This window comes from Simochromis diagramma, unplaced genomic scaffold (genome assembly GCF_900408965.1).
Source record: "Simochromis diagramma unplaced genomic scaffold, fSimDia1.1 OVJJ01000402.1, whole genome shotgun sequence".
Taxonomy (NCBI): Eukaryota; Metazoa; Chordata; class Actinopteri; order Cichliformes; family Cichlidae; genus Simochromis; species Simochromis diagramma.
The window spans coordinates 6,086,759-6,107,711 of NW_024386972.1; the positions used below are offsets into that span (position 1 = coordinate 6,086,759).

At 41.1% G+C, this 20,953-nt stretch overlaps 3 protein-coding genes across 4 annotated transcripts; 1 reads left to right on the top strand and 2 right to left on the bottom strand.

Annotated features, from left to right (window-relative positions):
- Positions 1-1,135: 1,135 nt before the first annotated feature.
- LOC120738207 (NACHT, LRR and PYD domains-containing protein 3-like) lies at positions 1,136-6,694 on the bottom strand. The gene is given in 10 exon segments (XM_040039374.1): positions 1,136-2,311; positions 2,402-2,448; positions 2,642-2,809; positions 2,925-3,098; positions 3,180-3,341; positions 4,074-4,588; positions 4,590-5,857; positions 5,937-5,996; positions 6,071-6,205; positions 6,312-6,694. Coding segments are annotated over 10 exon segments (3,096 nt in total). The 5' UTR covers positions 6,358-6,694; the 3' UTR covers positions 1,136-1,790.
- Positions 6,695-9,406: 2,712 nt separating this feature from the next.
- Positions 9,407-12,451, bottom strand: LOC120738232 (nuclear factor 7, brain-like). 2 transcript variants are annotated; one of them, XM_040039427.1, is made up of 3 exons: positions 12,378-12,451; positions 11,714-12,234; positions 9,407-11,009 (listed from the first exon to the last, which is right to left on the bottom strand). In XM_040039427.1, exons 2-3 carry the CDS (start codon positions 12,176-12,178, stop codon positions 10,833-10,835), a joined length of 642 nt encoding a protein of 213 aa, XP_039895361.1. In that variant the 5' UTR covers positions 12,179-12,234; positions 12,378-12,451; the 3' UTR covers positions 9,407-10,832. The 2 variants fall into 2 exon arrangements, with proteins under 2 accessions (XP_039895361.1, XP_039895360.1); XM_040039426.1 differs by having other exon boundaries at positions 9,408-11,009; positions 11,714-12,260.
- Positions 12,452-15,891: 3,440 nt separating this feature from the next.
- LOC120738221 lies at positions 15,892-18,196 on the top strand. The gene is made up of 2 exons (XM_040039408.1): positions 15,892-16,792; positions 17,105-18,196. The coding sequence occupies exons 1-2, from the start codon at positions 16,186-16,188 to the stop codon at positions 17,512-17,514; spliced, it is 1,017 nt and encodes a 338-aa protein (XP_039895342.1). The 5' UTR covers positions 15,892-16,185; the 3' UTR covers positions 17,515-18,196.
- The last annotated feature ends 2,757 nt before the right edge of the window (positions 18,197-20,953 follow it).

A 20,953-nucleotide genomic window follows, 5' to 3' on the forward strand; every position in this document is an offset into this window, starting at 1 on the left:
AATATAGGTAAATATCTAAACCATAGCACTAGGGAAATGGATAAAACAGACCTAATAAATTCACACTAAAATGTAATCATCGTGGTTTTATCAATGTGGAAACAAGCACATGACAGATGTTGATGCCCTTTTTTGCACCCAGCTTCACAGTTTGAGACCAGTTTGGAGTCAAGAAACGTTATATATATTTATATAGATAGATATATTGTTGACTGAACACATCCTTTGCGTATAAGTACATTTTTAAAAATTGGTTATGTGTTTTGTCTTAGATATGTGTCAGAATAAAAATTGAAAATGTAATTATGTGCAGTGATTTTTAAGCTTCGCCCAGGAGGTGTTCCAGGCATGTCCCACCGGGAGGAGGCCCCGGGGCAGACCCAGGACACGCTGGAGAGATTATATCTCTCGGCTGGCCTGGGAACGCCTTGGTATTCCCCCGGACAAGCTGAGAGGAGGTGGGCTGGGGAGAGGGAGGTCTGGACCTCTTTGCTTAGGCTGCTACCCCCGCGACCCGACCTCGGATAAGCGGATGAAGATGGATGGATGGATGGATGGATGGATTTTTAAGCTTATTCTTCAATTTTGAGCTTGTCTATTTATTACTTCATTAATAAAATCCTTGCCCTTATCTCTATATAGTGTTTCTCGGATTCCAAATCTGGGAATTATTTCTTTTATTGGGGTGTGTATGAGTCCAGTTTAGCACAGGGAAAAGCCTCCACTCATTTAGAATAAGGGTCAATCATTACTAGGCAATATTTCTACATAATCCATGTGAGTGTGTTGAATCCATTTGTATGCGTATTTCACACCTTGCACAATATTTTCTGAGTAGTTACTAAATCCATATGTAGTAAACACTGTTATAAATACCATCCCTCCTGTTGAGGCAATATTGGAGTGTTGTATCTATATAAAATGTTAGCTAGGATTGGTTTTCTATTTGGTCGTTTTAGAATTCCCTCTGCATTTTCTATTGCTCTGCTTTTAGTCTTTCTCGGGTTTAGGTGCTGATCTAATGTGGTTTCAAAATAATCACGTAACATAGTGAAGGTCAAAGGTATGCCTTCCTGTGCAGCTGTTTTTGCAGCTATATCAACTTTGTGGTTTTCTTGTGAAACTGTATCAGAAAGAGAGGACCAATTTGTTTATTTGGTAGTTCAGTCAGTTAAGAGTGAGGAAATAATGCATTCATGTTTGCAGTTTTATCTTGTTATACAATATTTGAAATTTTAAACATTTTTGGAAATATTTATGTGTTTTCTTGTTTGTGAGTTTTTTGTGCTGAAGTGGCCTTCACATCAGATGACAGTGCCAGCAGTGGCCCACAGCTCATTTAAGTTTGAGACCCTGCTCTAAAGAGATTAAAGTTCAGTTTTTCTGGTAAGTACATTTTAAACGTGATGTCATCTAAATAAACATCACAGTGAATAACAGAAGCACCTTCACAGCAGGCTAGGTACTGATCACAGTCAACCTTTTTTCGTTCCTTTAAGACCACACAGTGTGGTGTTATCTGAAAAGCTCACATCACTAGTATCATTGTCACTCATTTCATGGAAATATATACAATGCAATGTTTCAGCTTGAATCCAAAGTTCTGAACTGTCCAGAATTACCATTCCATACAGAGCCAATGTGGCTAATAGCAACCGAAGAATCCTGGTGTAATTTGAAATTAGCTGCAGCTCTTTTATCACATTATGGGCATCAGGCTCAGAAGTCCAGCATTTAGATGAAACAGAATTCTCGGGTGTCTCCAGATCAGAAAAGCAGATTGGCGATACTTAGCACAAATAAACCTTTGAGTCCACCCAGCCAAGGTGAAACCCGGGGTAAACAGGCTCATCGAAGGTAGTGTGGAAGGTGTGGAGGAGTTTAAGGGAACCACAGGAGAGCATGTAAAAGGAGAGCATCCCTGCTGACCAGTCCAGGAATACTCCTACTTTGTTGGAGTTGGGTTTGGTGGTTATAGGAATGCCTGTGCCTTTGTGCAAGGCTTTGTATCCATCTTTGTTGCAGTTCAAGCCCCAGGAGGAGTTATTTCGACCTAACCAGCAGTCATCAGTCTCTCCCTTCCTGGATATTCGTTTGTAGGCTACTCCTATGAAGACTCTCCCAGTCCACTCCGCCTCCCAGTAGTAGCGTCCTGTGAGCCCTTCTCTACACAACACTTGAGGCCAGAAATCAAACCTTTCTGGATGGTCTGGATATGGCTGCTTGGTCCAGCGTGTTGCTTTCCTGTTTTCCTCAGATAGAGAAAGATCTTTATGTGCTGTGTTTGGGTCCAGGGTGAGTTTGATGATATCTGATGAATCAGATTTAAAATTTCAGTTCATATTTTACATCACACAGTTTTCTGAGTATAGGAGAAAGGAGGGAGGTTGTGGTTACTCACATTTCTTTGGACCTGGCTGAATCCGGAACTCACCACACTGGTCCATGCTAAAATCATAACAGAGGGACAAATACGTTCAGACACTTGCATCACAATTAATGTTAGTTGTGTACACTGGTGATACTGACATTATCTGGTGGAGAAACTATCTAATGGTTGATGGTTACATCACCCAGTTCTTCACTATTTCTGCACTGAAATAACCTGTTACTTTTCAGATGTTGTGGATACCATCACTACCTGAGTTTCACCAGGCTGCATTGTGGGTCCTCTTTCAGAGCTGTTAGAAGATTCAACCCTGAGTTCCCTGGGTGGTTGTAGCTCATGTCCAGCTCTCTCAGGTGGCATGAGTTTAAAGCAGATGCCAAGAAAATGCAGCCCTCTTCTCCCACACTGCACAGGGACAAACTTCAAGAAATACAGAAAGTTATTTCATCCAGCTGTCTCCATGACAGTGACAAGAACAACTTCAGTTTGAATCTGTCTTTGTACCAGTACATAGCCTCACACTCAGGACACTCACTTGAGGGTTTCCAGTTTACAGTCAGAGCTCCTCAGTCCATCAGAAAACCTTCTAACTCCTAAATCGTGAAACTCATTATCACTCAGGTCCAGTAGTTTTAGCAGGCAAGAGGCAGAGCTGACAAATGATGCCAGGTCATTGGAGCTGCGTTCTGTTAGGCTACAGCTCTTCAGTCTGCACAAAGGAAAATGCTGTAATCATGTGCTTACATTTTGGCTGAGAAATAAAAATAAAAGAAACATGTTGAATATTAACCTGAGCGCCTCCACTTTGCTGTTCCTCAACCCACTGGAGAGCTTCATTAGTCCTACATCTGTCAGATTGTTGTTACTCAAGTCCAGTTCTCTAAGTTGGGATGAACTGATGGCATTCGCCAGGTTCTCACAGCAGGTCAACGTAAGGTTGCATGCATTCAGACTGCAACAGGGAAAACAGCAAGAAAATGGTAAGTAATCCCAGGAAGCAAAATCCCCTTATATATGCAGATTAGAAATACGCCTGTTATCCAGCACTGTTTGAAATTTTATGCAAAAACATCTGTCAAAATGTTAGCTAACTGCCTAACATCATGTATATTTAATATATACTCACTAACTCTTTGTTAGGTACTTTTGTCATCTGATCAAGTGTTAATACAAACATCTAATCAGCAAATCAATGCATTTAGGCATGGTCGGGACATTCTGCTGAATTTGAAACCGAGCATCAGAACAGGGAAGAAAAATGTTTTAAGTGACTCTGAATGTGAAATGGTTGTTGTGCCAGACGGGTCTAAGTATTTCAGAAACTGCTGATCTAGTTGGGATTTTCCCTCTCGAGCTTTACAGCAAAAACCTTGTGGTGTTTTCACATCAAACACAGCCAAAGCTTTAAATAATGTGTTGGGCATATGTAACAGAGATTCAAGCCAATAGGTCAGGCTGCAGCTTCCTCTAAAAGCTCGACTTTAAATGTGCTTTTTTCTATGCTTGTGACAGGCTGATATTAGCTATGCACAGATGCCCTGATTTGGTCATTCCAGGTAGGAAGAGATTAGGAGATGTTACTTAAAAGCACTGGGTTCCAATATCAATTGAGGAGTTACTCTTCTCAGTTTTTTGGAGTTTTGTTTTTTTCTCCTGTATAAATTAATAACTGTAAACTACTTACTTTGCTACTTGGGCTGTTTTCACGACAGGTAGCAGCCTGAGAAGACCCTCCTCTGACCTGGTGTAGTTGCCCAGTTTAAACGTACTGTGCTCTTCTTCTGATGTCAGTAATACAAAAACTAGTGTGGCCCACTGGGCAGGTGAAAGATTGGCTCTGTTAAGGCTACCTGAGCTGAGGTAGCTCTGAATTTCCTCCACGAGGGAGTGGTCATTCAGCTCGTTCAGACAGTGGAAGAGATTGAGGCACCTGTCTGGTGATGGACTGGACCTGATCTTCTCCTTTATGTGTTTAACAATTTCAGTTCTTGTCTTTTGTTGTGTTCGGTTGTTGACCATTAGATGTTTCAGCAGCGTCTGATTGGACTCCAGGGACAGCCCCAAAAGGAAGCGTAGAAACATGTCAAAATCTCCTTTCTCACTCCGCAAAGCCTTTTCCACTGCTTCTTTGTAGAGGATGAGCTCAGATGGTCTGGATAGAAAGCGTCGTGACGCGGACAACTTCACCAGGATGTTAACAGTTGTCGTTGTGGAACGTGAGGAAGACGTACAACGCTGCAAAGAATTCCTGAACACTCAGATGCACGAAGCAAAACATCTTCTCCTTGCACACTGTCATCTCCTCATGGAAGATCTGTGTGTAGACTCCTGAGAACATGGATGCCTGCTCAGTATCGATACCATTCAGCTTTAGGTCGCTTTCATTGAAGATCAGGTGGCCTTTCTCCAGTTCTTGGAAAGCCAGCTTTCCTAAAGCCAGGAGATTAGCTCTCACACAGTCAGCATTTGACTCTCTTCTTCCTGTCAGCCTTTTCTTCATTGCCTCCTCACACAAGGATAAGAAGTGTATGTACATTTGAGTGAGAGTCTTTGGTGTGTCTTTGCTCTCTTTTGTAGCCATATTTTTCTCGAAAACAGTCGCTGCCATCCAGCAGAAAATTGGTATGTGGCACATGATGTGAAGGCTCCTGCAGGTTTTCACATGTGCTATCACCCGGTTTGCTAAGTTCACATCACTAATTCTCCTCCTGAAGTATTCATCTTTTTGCAGGTTGTTGAAACCTCGAACTTCAGTCACTAGATCAACGCAGTTCGCTGGGATCTGACTGGAAGCTACGGGGCGTGATGTGATCCACACGAGAGCCATAGGGAGCAATCTGCCCCTAATGAGGTTGGTCATTAATACGGCAATTGTGGTAGTTTGAGTCACATCTGACAGTATTTCACATCTGTTGAAGTCCAAAGAGAGGCGACTCTCATCCAGGCCATCGAGGATGAAGAGCATGTTTTTTTTCACATTAGTGAAAATTTCTATGTCTTTAATTTCAGGGAAAAGCACAACAAGAAGCTCCACTAGACTGAAGTTTTTCTTCTTCATCAAGTTCAGCTCTCGGAACGAAAGTGGAAATACAAATTCTAGGTTTTCATTTGCTCTCTCCTCCGCCCAGTCCAGAGTGAATTTATTGGTCAAAACAGTTTTTCCAATGCCAGCAACTCCCCGTGTGACGACAGTCCTTATGTCACAGCCACGTTCAGGCAGAGGAGCGAACAGGTGATCGCAGTGGATTGATTTTTCCTGGCCCACATGGATCCTGGGTGTCGTCTCGATTTGTCTCACCTCATGCTCCTTGTTGACTTCGCCGCTTCCTCCCTCGGTGACGTAGAGCTCTGTGTAGATGTTATTGAGAGAGATTTTGTTTGTTTCTGTCGCCTGCCCCTCGAGAATGTGGCTGAACTTCCTCCTCAGAGTGGCTTTCAGGTTTTGTTGACTTTCTGCAACCTTGTCAACTGAAAGAGAAAACATTTATTTAAATGGTTTACTTTTTTAATGTAACATTTTTAAATTAAATAATTGAGAAGCACTCACTTTCAGGCGGCAGAGCACCACAGCTGTCTGTATGGTCATTGTTGAGGTCCTCTTTACACTCTGCAAAACGACACAAAGATCAGAAGAGACCAAACGGCGCATTCACTTAACTGCGTGTATCTACATGTATCTACCTTGCGTTGCTGAGAAGATATTGATGTTTATGTTGCCAACATTTGAACCAATTATGGAAGGAGCGACCACGTTGCCACCACTCTGTGCAGTGTAGTTTGGCTGGAAGTGATGAACCGCAGCCTGAATAAAGGGAACTGACTCGGAGAGAAAGCAAGAATAAGAGATCACTGAAGAAAAATGGTTGCTGGTGCTTTTCAGATTATCTTTTTGTTGCCTTACATTAAAAAAAATTACACTTACCTTCAGAGAAATCATCTGTTTTATCACTAACGATTGATTGGTCCATTTTCTTTTTACAGTACTTTAATCCTCATGTAGTTTCTGTCAGGGAATACTCCTTGTCCTCAGTCTTTATCATCTCTGACTGTTCACTGAAGATATTTGCTTCCAAACAGTCAACTAGATGGTCAATAAATACATTAAACAAACCCTATTTTTTTACTGTTACAAATCTGCTAAGACACCATTAAATCTAACAGACCAGAAGACGAATGCATGGCTGCTTACTAAAGTGAAACTGCCACTTAAATAACACACTGGCAGATGGTATTAAAGGAGAAGGTTACTTCCTGAGAAAAACAGGAAGTATGGTTTCTTGCATGCACAGACAGTCTGCCTTCTTAAACAAACCACAAAAGTTTCGTTTACTAAAAAATGTAAATGTCAAACAGCTGCAAGATATTTTGCTTTGTTTTATTGATTGCTTGATTGATTTTGGACAAACTGACTTGGTATCCAACAAAAAAAAAAGCAGCAGTTTTTTAGGGTAAATGTAACAACCAATACATCAGACACAGATTCACACACAGGCAGCTAAATACAGTGACAGAAGACATGTAAATTATGCAAAATCAGTATACCCAAACACAATTTCCACAAAAGGCCCAGAAGCACGGTGGCACGGTGGTTAGCACTGTTTTTTTTTTTTTTTTTGTTTGTTTGTTTTTTTTTGTGTCCCGTTTGGATCTATAGCCATCAGAATTGTTGTCTTAAGGCCAAGAAAGATGCCAAGTGGATTTATTTTACCAAGTGGATCGTCATGGCCTTGCCATATTGGTCCATTTGATTGACCTTTATTATAATTATGAATTTATTTTATTTTCAGTTGCTACAAACGGGACAGACATGACTGGAGGATAGGACAGGGAGAAAGAATGAAAGAAAGAGAGGGAGAGAAAGAAAACCAAATGGGAGAAGAGACTGTGAGAAGGGGGGGAAGAAAGAAAAAAAAAAAAAAAAAGAACAAAACTCCTGGGTCACCTGTATGGAGAAAAAAAAACAGAAGAGAAAGCAAACAACAAAGAGCAACATAATAAATAAATAAAAAAACGGCACCATCACAATAAACTAGCTAGCAGTAGATATCAGTAGATACTAAATAATAAACGATATTGTGCAGCACGCAAGATAGACAGTGCACAATGTGCTTTGAGGCAGCAGCCAAGAAAGCTGTAGTCCGCGTCTGTGAATACCCGTGTGTACACCTGTGTGCATACCTGTGTGGATCAGCATGCTTGCATTCCAAAGGTTTCTCCATGTAACGATCTGCTAGGGAGTGTGGGGAGCCACAGCCCCGTCCTCCAGGGCATGAAGCAGGTATGGAGGAGATCAAAACTCCAGACATCCAGAGGCCCCCAGAACACAAGAGACCAAGGAAGACCAACAGAGGGGCAGCCGCGCCACTGTCCCAGTAAGAGCTGAGGAGAGTCCCAGATGAGGGCTCACTCAGCAGCCGCGGAGCAGAAGCCAGGGGGAGTTGCAGTGACGCGCCCGTGAGCTCCGCCGGCAGCCAGCTGTGCCTGAGTGACCGAGCCCCGGGCCGAGAGGCCGGGGGCACCCCACCTCCGAAGTGGCCCGAGCGAGCCCCAGGCTCCAGGCCCCGATAAGCGGCCGCCAAGGAGTGAGCCGGTGTGTACCCGGACGCCCACCCCCAGACACAAAGAACCACCAACGCACCGACACCTGAGGGAGTCCGCCACTGGCAGGGGAAGTGGTGGTGGGTGGAGATAGGCCTCCAAACCTTGGAGGGCCTGAGATGTCCCCAGAGAGGTGGCGTCTGATACCCAACCTGACATATAGACACAGACATACAGGCACACACAGACACAAACATCCATTCCCACCCTCATGCTCTCATATGCACTTACTCCACACTCAACCAACATGGAGAAGACTAAAAAGCACAATTTGCCCTGCCGGGGGGGACGCACCTGGTTAGCACTGTTGCCGCACAGCAAGAAGGTCCTGAGTTCAATTCTACCATCAGGCCGGGGTCTTCTGTGTGGAGTTTGCATTTCTCCCCGTGTTGCGGTGTTCCCTCCGGGTACTTCTGGCTTCCTCAACGTCCAAAGGACATGCAGCTTGTGGGGATAGGTTAATTAGATAATCCAAATTGCCACTAGGTGTGAATGTGTGAGTGCGAATGGTTGTCTGTCCCTGTGTGTTGGCCCTGCGACAGACTGGCGACCTGTCCAGGGTGTACCCCGCCTCTTGCCCTATGACAGCTGGGATAGGCTCCAGCGCCCCCCGCGACCCTGAAAAGGATAAGCGGAAGCGAATGGATGGATGGCCCGGAAAGTCCCAAATCAGAGAGAAAATAAATCAAATGAATATGACAGAATATTTCAACAACACAATGGAACTTTTTGAGCTGTTAAACAAAAAAGTGTAGGGTAGGGTATTCATTCTGAAACTAAACAAATAAAAAATGTACTTTATAAATACAATGAAGTCAAACAAAATCATCTTCTATATCCTAATATATTGGAAAAGTTTTACTTACATTTTTTTGTCAGTTTGACCAAATTCTACCACGACCAGGATGAGGAGCCTTTGGTTTATCTTTATTGAAACTGGGAATGCTATGAGTCAAGCTTGTTTTATTCTACAAATACAGGCCATTTATTGTTTTATAATTGTCTTATACTTGATAAAAAAAAAAAAATCACTAGCCAGTAATAAAAATTAACCACCTAAGACCCGAACGCTTTCATGGCAAGCATTTTTTATTTCTCTTTGATATTTGGGCTGATTGGGACCCAATGAATGTAAAAACAAAAAATTACCTGATTTTGTTTTTTTATACCTGATTTTTGTTTCTGAGAAAAATTAGATCCACATATGATGACATTCGTTTTCAATTTTGATAGAAGAGTGGCAGTTCAATGTCCTCGTAAGTGGAAATCAGGCCCTTGTAGCGAATTTGGTATTTTGGTCTAGACAACCCAAAATGTGATGTCCGCATATGTGGATGCCAGGTCCTAGGAGATTAAAGTGAAATCAACCATTTCTAAGCACTAAAACGGTGAAGACAGCAAACCCACTCTGGAAACTAAAAAACCAAAGTTGATTAAAAACAGAAATATAAAAACAAAACACCAAAATGTAACACCTCAGCCATAAACAGGGATAGTCTCTTTATTTGCCCTCAGATTCCTCATACACGTCACATCTTACTCCACTGGAGGTTCTTATCTAGAGTAGATATGATGTCATCACGTTGTCTAGCAACCACCTACAAACCCATTACCCATTTGTGGGGTTTGTACGCCTACAGTACCTTATAAAAGTATTGCATTGCTCTCATTTTGCAATAACAACACCTCATTTAGAGAATAGGGAATACACTCATTTTTGCCATGTGAATTACCCCAGCCTACAAAATCATCATAATACATATAAATATGCAACCATAATGAAACTTATACACTTTATGCAGGTGAATAGTGTCTGGAAGATGTGTGTAGTAGTAGCCTCATTTCTTAGACATGAGATAGCTGACATTGTTTTTTAATCATACATTGATGTAAATACTTTTTTCTGTATGCAAACACACTTTGTCCTCAATATTTATCTTTATTTAGATTAGAAAACATTTTTTAGTGTGATTATGTACATCAGTTTACCAACAGCATGAACAGTTAGTGTGATATTCTGTTATCACACTAGCATCAAATTATATCACTTTTACTGAAACCTGTGATTCATGGATTTGTATTAGACCTGACTAACATCATTTTCCTAGTCTACAGGATCACCATAATATTATTAGTCATCATCAGTATCATTTATCTCAAAAAAGTGAGATAAGAGTAAAGCTTCTGAGTGAACGTCTGGGTTTAGATCAGAATGGTTCTGCTTTCTTAAAAATATCCAGTCTTAATTTTTGCTTTTACATTTTATTTAATGCAACTTCAGACAAAAACATAAAAGATAATCAAATCATCCTTCCCGATAGAAGATAGAAATTGATTCTACCAAAATAGAATATTACATATGAAAGCATTAGCGAGGCATCAGTCACTGAAAAGACGTTAAAAACATATTTGTTCACAGTTTGGTTTCACACTCTCAGACTTGCACACTGCAGCTGTGCTTGTTGAACAAAAGATGGAAGCAAAGTCCAAGTTGTGCTTTGTCACTTTTACAGCATACAAAACAAACGATACTGCCAAAAGAACTTTAAATGATGTAAGATCTACAAATAAATAAGACTAACAGGAAAGACACGAGAGAATATTTAACATAAACTGTGCTACTTTTCATCTGAAAGAAAGAGGGATAAAAAAAAAAAACCCATAATATGCAATTAATACAAGTCATCTTTAAGTGAACAGTGAAACCATAACCATATGAGGAGTTACAAATACATAAAAATAAGGAGGAGGAATGTTTGAGAGGGTCGTGAAGGAGCACTGGCTCATTTAACCCTCATATCTCATCAAGGTTATTATGTTGTAGTTAAATGAACTTAAAAAGGTTTCAGTCTTCATCAGCTTCACCAAACGTGACAACAGTCGTTACAACTAACGTTTCAACACATTTAATGATGAGTACATGGGGAACATTTTCTTTATGTTCGCCAAACACTGAAGTCTCCTCAGTCAGATCTTCAGACAGTGGAAGCTCTGGAGATGAAGGAGTCGACAACTTCAGGGGCTGCAGATTAAAAGAGCAGAAGAGAAAAACACCGATGGTGAGTAAGAAACAGGAAATCTTCTCTGGATTAAAGATTATTGTGTTTTATGTTGCTAATCATCTTCTCTAATCCTGGACTGGAGGTGTTACACATTTATCCTTGCGTTCTGGGGTTCTCACTTTTTATTCTTAGTTTGTGGTTACTATAATCATCCATCATGTCCCTAATGGATAATGGATAACTTCAAGAAAGCAAATGCTCAGAAGCACAAGGAAAGTCAGTGAATGATAAAACAGCTGTTCTCTGGAATCCCAGAGTAAAACTTTAGAGCTGAAAATGAGCTCCAAAGAATCATTTCCTTCACTGGAGGTTTAGTTACATCAGCCTGACTAGTGAGTTCTTTGGGTTAGGTCAGTTTGTTGGGGTGAGTTTTGGAAAGTTGGGTTATTTCCTGTAATGAAACCTGCTGGACTGTTTGTCCTTCATCTCCTCTCTTAGGACTGATGTGTCCTGATCATTCAGGCACTTAAATATGCTGTGCTAATTTAAGACTAACTGCTAATTTTCTGAGCACTCTGTGCGGTTGTAGCTGAATAAAGATGATGGTGATTAATTATCGCACATCATCCATGATTGAGTCAAAGTGCCTAATGAACCTATTAAAATGAAGCTACATGGTTGATATATGGGTGTATGAAGCGTATAAAGAATGAAGCACACTCACCTGCACATTTCTTTGTCCTCCTGATGGATCAACTCTGTCGCTTTCACTCAAACTCATCATGGAAACATTAACTGGAGGCTCTGGGTTGTTGTTGACTTTGTTACAGAGTGAACATTTAAAAGACTTTTTCCACTTCTCACATTCTTGCACACAGCCGTTACAGAAGCTGTGGCCACACTGCAGCACCGCAGGCTCAGTGCAAACATGTGAACAAAGTGGACAACAATCCTCAATGAATGCTTCATCACTCCAGCTTAAACCACTGTTGGACTCTTCATCTGTCTTTGTGACATCAAAAGGCTCTTCATCGACTTGATCTTCAAAGTCTGAATCTTCACAATCTTCGATTTCATCATTTGGATCTTTGTAACTCAGCACTTGAGGCCAATCTTGTATTGTGGCTTCCACAGCATCTTTCTCATTAATCTGTACCGGCTTATCCAAAGTATTCTCCAGGTCGCACATTGTTGGATTCTCTCTCGTATGCTGTGCAAAGTGCCAATGAAACGTAGAGCTATGGGCTGATGGTGAAAGTCCAGAAACCAGACTTTAGAATTAATTTATGAAAGAACATGAAACATAAATTAATAAACACAGTAACAAATTTATATTTTAATTTAAAATAGATTTAAAAATTGAACAAACTCATTAATTTGATGCTCACCTTTGTTTTTCAGGTTAACTCCAAGTAGCTCCTGCTATTTTCCTGTGTAGAGCTGCTCTTTCACTCTTTTAATAATCAACAACTTGCTCACCTTAGATCCTTTATTTGGAATGGGGGCGGGGCTCCAGTATGGTAATGCATTTTCTCTTGAATGTGATAGGTCAAAAAAGGTAGACTGAGAGAAAATAACCTCTAGACTTGCGGGAAATGTGCTGTTTTTTTTCTGGGGAAGACTGAAGGTGGAGTGGTATTGACTATGATTTATCTGACATCATTTATATTAATATGACAACTAATAATAATAAACAACTAACTCTCTTCAACAAAGAAAACATCATGGCACGCAGCAATCTGTCAAACAAGCTATTTCTGAAAACAACAGAGGCAAATGTAATATTATTTCCAGATTTACAGTCCAGTCAAGGGTATTTGGTCAAGTGGTGGTTATACAATTTATGCCATGCACTGACATCACTATGTCTGTGGAGTCAGAGAAATATCATTTCAATCCTCACAAGTACACCTGCGTAAAAACAAAGAAATGTCAGCAAGTTCTGGGGAACAAGGAAGTATTTATTTTCCAGGGCTGAAAAACATCTGTACAAATGATTTAAGAACACATGTTTCTGTGTAAAAGTTCTTCCTGGTCAACATTTGTCATCACCATCCAGGCTCGGGGATTCCCGTTAACAAGACATACCAGTTCCTATACAAGCCAGAAAATAACTGTCTGTTCGCTAGAAGTGGACTGTTTTTCTGTGTATCCGGTGCGGACTGACCTAAGCTTCTTACTGACAGCTCTGAACATGTGATATATTTTCTATTAATTAATATAACAGCTAATAATAATAATCCACAACAAACTCTCAAAAAAAAAAAGCAGAAAGTTGGCCCACAGGGCTCAAAACTTCCCATGGGTGTTCAAATGAGCCGAAATCCTGTGAATGCCATAAAACATGGCCCCACAGTGGGGATCGAGCGTTCAGATTATGCTTTTCATTTCTGAACCATCACTGAGGTGCATTTCTTCACAGCAGCTTTGTTTGAAATAATGGGAAATTTATAGCTCGTCATTTGTCTGCAGCTAAAAGAAGAGAAGAACACCCCAGCAATGGACATAAAGTGACAAGAAGTCAAAGCCAGGGGCGGATCTACAGGTGGGCAAAGGGGGACAACTGCCATCCTGTAGAGCCTTGCCCCCACCCCCAACTTTTATGTCCTTGACTCCATTTACGTATTTTCACATCAAAATCTTTTCTGTGTTCATAATTCCATCAACTTTGACAAGATACACAACACCACCTCCTGAAATGCAGTCCCAAATCATGACAGTCTCCAGATGTTTTACAGATTGATGTAGACACTGAATTAATAAAAAAACATTTTATGTCTGTCAAACTGTTGTTTTTGCCATGTTTCATCCTTTTGGCTAAACAATTGGAACAAATTAGTCATTTTTGCAACAGGCTGCTAAATATAAATTGATTCTTTGCTAAGTTATCTGTTATGTGGTGACACAACATTGGCTAATTCATGCTTAAATCATTTATAGGTCAGTTCTAATTGGTACAACAAGCAAACAAAAAAAATTTCCCAGAAAAGGCAAGGCAAGGCAAGGCAAGGCAAGTTTATTTGTATAGCACAATTCAACAACAAGGTGATTCAAAGTGCTTTACAGAGACATTAGAAACAAAAACAAATAAAAAGCATGATTTAAAATTGATTAAAACAAGCAAACAAACTAACTAATTAACAAACAAACAAACTAACAAACAAAACAGTATATAAAATCAAAACAGATAAAATCAGAACAATAGATAAAATCAGTAGTTAAAATGTAAGTTTTGAAATTTAAGCTTAAAAGTGTGGATTTGGTGCTTTATTCAAATGCAGCTGAGAATAGGTGAGTCTTCAACCTGGATTTAAATAAACTGAGTGTTTCAGCTGATCTGAGGCTTTCTGGGAGTTTGTTCCAGATATAAGGAGCATAAAAGCTGAATGCAGCTTCTCCGTGTCTGGTTCTGACGCTGGGAACTGATAAAAGACCGGATCCAGATGACCTGAGGGATCTGGAAGGTTCATACTGGGTCAGGAGGTCACTGATGTATTTTGGTCCTAAACCATTCAGAGCTTTATAGACCAGCATCAGAACTTTAAAGTCTATCCTCTGACGGACAGGCAGCCAGTGTAAAGACCTCAGAGCTGGACTGATGTGGTCCACTTTTTTGGTCTTAGTGAGGACTCGAGCAGCAGAGTTCTGAATGAGCTGTAGTTGTCTGACTGATTTTTTAGGTAGACCTGTAAAGATGCTGTTACAGTAATCAAGCCTACTAAAGATGAATGCATGGACTAGTTTTCCCAGGTCCTGTTGAGACATCAGATCTTTTATCCTTGAAATATTCTTGAGGTGATAGTAAGCTGACTTTGTTATTGTCTAAATGTGTTTTTCTAAGTTTAGGTCTGCATCCATCACTACACCCAAATTTCTCGCCTGGTTTGTGGTTTTTAGATGTATAGTTTGAAGTTCTCTGGTGACCTGTAATCAGATTCAATAACTGGAAGGAAAACTTGTGGAAAAACAGCCAAAGTCCAAAGAAAATCTTTGAAAGCCCTTCAGGAGAGATACAGGAGAAAAATGACAAGAAACTCTGGCTCCTTGGAAGCAAAATATAAATAAATGATGGATGATTCAAAAGTTTTGCACAGTACCACATATATGTACTGTTACAAAAGTGGAAACCTATATTACACATGGTAAAAGCCTAAAATACAAAAAGCAAAACTGTAGGCTTCATTCTGTTAAATGCTTTGCTTGTGTGGATTCGGCTGAATGGTAACAGTAACAGTGAACATCGCTAATATGGTCACATTAGAAACATAACTATGATTGTGCGTATCAAAGCCCTACCAAGCAAACCTTGTTCCTTGTTCCTTAAAACTTGCTCACATTTACGATAAGTGGGTCAGCAAAGGGACAGAAGTGTTGCACTGCGATCAAATTTCTCTTGAATGTGATTGTCAAAGTCTGCAGTGCCAGTAATGGACTGTTTCCGCAAACAGTAAACAGATCAGTGCACTCTTTGCTCCTCTTCCTCCTCCCTGTTCTCCTGTGGTTTTTGTTGTTGTCACATGACTCAGCTGTACTAAACAGATATGTACGCTACATGTAGTGGGTGAGAAAAAGCCAGAGGGGAGGTATTTCATGGCTGCAAATAATAACCTTGTTAAGATGTAGGCATGTAGGAAGGAAATTTGATACTTTGGCAACAAAAGCAACTTGTATAATAACTTGAAAAGCTGTGAAAAAGAAACGTTTTTTGCTAAAAGATACTGACGGAGGAGGAAAAAAATCCTTCAGATAGATCCAGACTCCACAGAGTTCTTCCACAGAGGCAAGAAAAATCCAGCTGAAGATAATGATTCAGTTGTTTTGGATCTTAAGCATTAGTTAATTTTAATTAAGTGTTATCATACCTGTAAAACCAAGGAAACTCTGGGAGGCCGAGCGTTTTCCAGCCCCCAGGCTGTACTGGCAGTGACGAAGAACCAGCATCCTTACGGACGGACAACCTCAGTGGATACACGCCAGCAGGGTTAAGACCAGCCCAATCAGACCACCTCAGGCGTCGGATCAAGCAGACGACATCTCAGGCGAGCCAGCGCCCGGATCCAATGTACATACACACACGCAATTACTGATTAACACACAACACCTGAAAGAGCCAAGGTTCAGAGCTCTTTGATCCTTCACGTGAACAAGAACAAGGTACTCGAACATCCAGCAGGAACAGAAAGCCGAGAGTACCACATGATGTCTAATCTGATAAAGCTAGACTCATTTCATCCTGATAATGGAGAAAATGAAATGCCCATTGTCATCACACGGCGCTCATTCAATGTCTCTCGAACCTGGGACCAGGCCAGGAGACGACTGAAGAACTGTGTTTTTTCTTATATATTTTCTTATATATTTAGGTTATTTATCATATCTATCGCATTAACCTTAGGATTTTTCTTTGCTATTTTGTATTGTAAACTGCAACCATGTTCACATTTCTGCAGGTCATATTTTGCTGACTATACCTCATGCTCTATTTTGCAAGACACCTACTTAATGCACTCCTCACGCTCCCAAAAATCAGTAAATGACAACATAGACGCCACTAATAAACCCTTTTATGCACCCCCTAGAGCAGGAGTCAACTCCTGGTATGAAAATGCCAGAATAGCCGCTCGTGACTTAGGAAACAGTAACTGTTATGTCTGTTCAAAAGGTAATCCAGAACAGGTAATAGTAGGATACCCCACATCCGGTTTCCCCCTCACTGAGGGACTAGAGAAAATCGGCGGAGATACTGCTCTCCTTAAAGACACTTTACAGTTGACTCTGAGCCCTCTCGACTGCCTACTTAGACATGCACACACACCAACTAACCCTGAGACTCCATTAGGCGAATTATTGAAGTTATCTAATGACACCGCAGGGACCTGCGCCCCAATGAAACGCCCTAAGAATAGGTTAAAACCCTCACTACCCCTAGGACAGATCCCTTTCCATTTTAATACTAGTATGATATGTCTGCGCAGACTAAAGTTAACTGGCCCAGACACCCACATAGATTATACAAAGGATAACTACACATTTTTCTCTGACTCCCCAGGTGCACGCTGTAATGAGACATGGCTAGCTGTCTCTGTGGCTGAAGTTGTATCATATCTGGAGGAACACACACACAGTTCAAGTTCGAGCGGAGAATCGATTATTGTTCCCCCAGAGGGTGTATTAGAGGATACTGACTGGGGGGAGTTAGTTAAATCACACATGGTCACGCGCCTAACTAGAGCAATCCCTAACGGTTATTGGTTGTGCAATAATACCCTTAGATTAGCTTTACCTGTTAATTGGACCGGTACCTGTGGTCTAGTAACCGTTGATGTTTGCTGTACTTTCATTCCCAATAATACCGCCCCTAACGGTTCATTCACACAAGCTATGAATAGACTTGAAGCATTGAAGATAGAACTAATTGCCAATACAGGCCACGGTCAGTGGCTAGATAAGTGGCTACAGGACACGTTTGGAAAATGGAAGGAACTAATTGTAGCCTTTGTAACCGTTGCAGCATGTTTTCGATGATTATTGTCTGTTGTGTGATACCATGTATACGCTCTCAGAATTTTTGATATTAAGCTTGCTCGAAGGACCAGTTACATTTATGATTTGTTTTACGTTTATGATTTGTCTTTAGATTATGTTATTACATTCTGTCTTTATACTATGTTATCATTTTATGATAAAAGGAGAGAACTGTTGTGATATTTTGATACTACGGTTAGCATTTACAGGATATTGTTTTGTAGTGATATTATACAGGAGAACTGTTACTCAATAAGGCCCATTTACTAGTTGTTTTTCTCTGTCTCTCTGACCCAAGAATTGATGTGTAAGAATCACAGGCTGGTACCCCAAGGTCGAAAATACCACAGAGACGAGACCACTTCCTTACTCCCATCCTCCCTTCCTTATCTTTTAGAAAAGAGCTTGTTAAAGGCCAGGTGGTTTGTTTCAGAATTCACTAATGACAGAACTCTGTATTCTATGTCTAGGAGTGTATTTTGCTGGGATGATCATAAATTGTAGCTGAACTGATAAACTACACAAAGGATACTTCTTTGCTCACAAGGCAGGAAGACGTTTCCTTATTTGGTCTGTACCTGTTTGAACTGAGAACCTGCTGACACACGAACCTTGTTTTCCTCTATATAAACTGTTGTATACTGAATAAACCTTTGAGTTGATTTTGGGAAAGCAACCTGAAGCAGTCTCTGTGTCATTTTGTTCTCCCAGGCTACTCCCGGCGCTGTAACTAACCCGCTGAACGGCATACTTGAGCGTTACTTTGAATAATTAGGAATCTTATAAGGAAAGGACAAAACTCTGCTTATCAGTGCTCACGCCTCGGAGGAAACCCGATCCACGGAGGAAACCCGGGACGGAGATTTTCCTTTCAGGGTCATTAACATATAACATCTTACATAGGTATACATGTGAACAAAGAATACTCTGTGTGTGTGTGTGTGTGTGTGTGTGTGTGTGTGTGTGTGTGTGTGTGTGTGTGTGTGTGTGTGTGAGAGTGAGAGATCTGTGTGAGGTCAAGATGTGACCCTGTGAAGACTCCCTAAAGCTAGTGCCAGGACGTCTGAGTCCATCTAACAAAAGGCTCTTATACTTAAACAGATATACGTGTGCTTGCTATACCATAAATCAACAAGAAAAGATAAACTCTCCTAGGGAGTATGTGATTTATACCAAGGACACTCTAGAAGAATGAATGCACTTCCTTCTACACAGAGTTAATACAGACCTCCTTTAAGATAAAACATTCTTTCAATCTACAAATGACTATACACTTCTAAGCATATATGAGTAAATGTTTCTAAGCATAAATGACAATCAACAATACAAAACCTATCAGAATACTAGGTTGTTTTTTTGTTTTTTTTAAACACCTCTGAAAAACACATAAAGTCGTGCTCGTCACTGAGCTGTTTGGCATCTTGTAAACGAGCTGCTTTGTGACATTAATGTAGCAAAAGTTTATTCTAGCGGCTCGACCATGCAGCCCATTTTTCTTGAAGCGCCTCTTTTTTGTGCATCTTGAAAACCATATTATATGCTACCTCTGTCTGGTTTCCTTTTCATTTTATTCTGGACCTGTTTGTTACTGTTCTCCACCCCCCAGACCTCATTTGTGGGGACATAACACAGCCACAGTCAGTTTTTGTCCTCTATGTCAGCTGAAGTTATTTGTGGGTTCTTTTCATCCCAAACATTTTCTGACAGCTGTGGCTGAAATTTCTTTTTGGCCTACACTTACTGAGGCTTGGTTTCTACAGAATTCCTAATTTTCCACTTCATACTTAGAGTTTGGACATTGCTGACTGATGTTTTCACTTGTGGGATATCTTTAAATGTCATTTTACTGTTTCATAAAGTTAAACTTTCTTCTACAAATTCTCTGATAATTCTTTTGCTCTCCCTTTGTCTCTGATTTCATCAACGTCAGTGCAAAAAAACGTGCAGTGGTCTGTCTGAAGACCAGAACCTCACTGACTTTTGATAAACACAAACAAGCAAACAGATGGCAGGTAAGGATGGTTACCATAATTTATCATCATTTAGACCTGTGTGTGTGAACCTGTGTGTTATCATGCCAAAACTTCCAAGGTATGTAATCTTTTGATTGGCATCATTTAGGTGTTTTCTGATGTCATCATGATTGAAAAAGGGCAAACATAACCACATTTGAAATAAAAGATTTTTTTTATTTTTTCTCATATTCTCTGAAAAATATCCCCAAAATCACAAAGGTTATGCCAGGTTATATAAATTTATGAGTACAGCTGTACCTCCGCTGTCTGCACAGTCCCATGGCAGTAGGTTGAGGATTTATATCAGTAACCAAACACCCAGTCACATGACAGCAGCTCATAAATTTTGGTAACTAGTCATTATCAAGAAACCTGATTGATAAGAATCTGAATCAAGAAGAAAGATGATGCAAGTGACTTTGAACTTAGGATGGTTGTGTGTGCCAGCAGGCTGGTCTGAGTGTTTCACAAACTGTTAATCTATTCGCATTATCACAACCATCTCCAGAGTTGATAGAGAACAGTCTGAAAATGGAAAATATCCAGGAAGCAGCTCTTCTGTGGGACAAAATTCCTTGTTGATGTCATAGATCTGAGGAGAACGACCAGACATCTTTCATGGCACAGTGGGGTGATAATAACTGAGGTAATTCTGGAGAGACATTAACCCGACGGACCAGTTGCAGGAACCAAAATATGCTAAGAACTGCCCTGGGAGACACTTAAAAGAATTATTGGTTTTGTGAGGAAAGAAAAGATGAGAGGTAAATGTCTTAGCCTAACTATCCATCCATCCATCTTCATCCGCTTTATCCGAGGCCGGGTCGCGGGGGCAGCAGCCTAAGCAGAGAGGCCCAGACCTCCTTCTCCCCAGCCACCTCCTCCAGCTTATCCGGGGGAACACCAAGGCGTTCCCAGGCCAGCTGAGAGATATAATCTCTCCAGCGTGTCCTGGGTCTGCCCCGGGGCCTCCTCCCGGTGGGACATGCCCAGAACACCTCACCCAGGAGGCGCCCAGGAGGCATCCTTGTCAGATGCCCGAACCACCTCAGCTGGCTCCTTTCGATGTCGAGCAGCAGCAGCTCTACTCTGAGCCTCTCCCGGATGACCGAACTTCTCACCCTATCTCTAAGGGAGAGGCCAGCCACCCTTTGGAGGAAGCTAATTTCTGCTGCTTGTATCCGCGATGTCGTTCTTTTGGTCACTACCCACAGCTCGTGGCCATAGGTGAGGGTAGGGACGTAGATCGACCGGTAAATTGAGAGCTTCGCTTTTACACTCAGCTCCCTCTTCACCACGACGGACCGGTGCAGCGTCCGCATTACTGCAGCTGCAGCCCCAATCCGTCTGTCGATCTCCGGCTGCCTTCTCCCATCACTCGCGAACAAGACCCCGAGATACTTGAACTCCTCCACTTGGGGCAG

Bases quoted from the DNA above. Each gene is read 5' to 3' on its own strand.
- LOC120738232 (XM_040039427.1), bottom strand. From the start codon at position 12,178: ATGTGCGACCTGGAGAATACTTTGGATAAGCCGGTACAGATTAATGAG. The intron at 11,010-11,713 runs GTGAGTGTGCTT...TTTAATCTGCAG, and splicing joins GAGGACAAAGAAATGTGCAG to CCCCTGAAGTTGTCGACTCC.
- LOC120738221 (XM_040039408.1), top strand. From the start codon at position 16,186: ATGATGTCTAATCTGATAAAGCTAGACTCATTTCATCCTGATAATGGA. The intron at 16,793-17,104 runs ATGCACACACAC...ATCTGGAGGAAC, and splicing joins TCTCGACTGCCTACTTAGAC to ACACACACAGTTCAAGTTCG.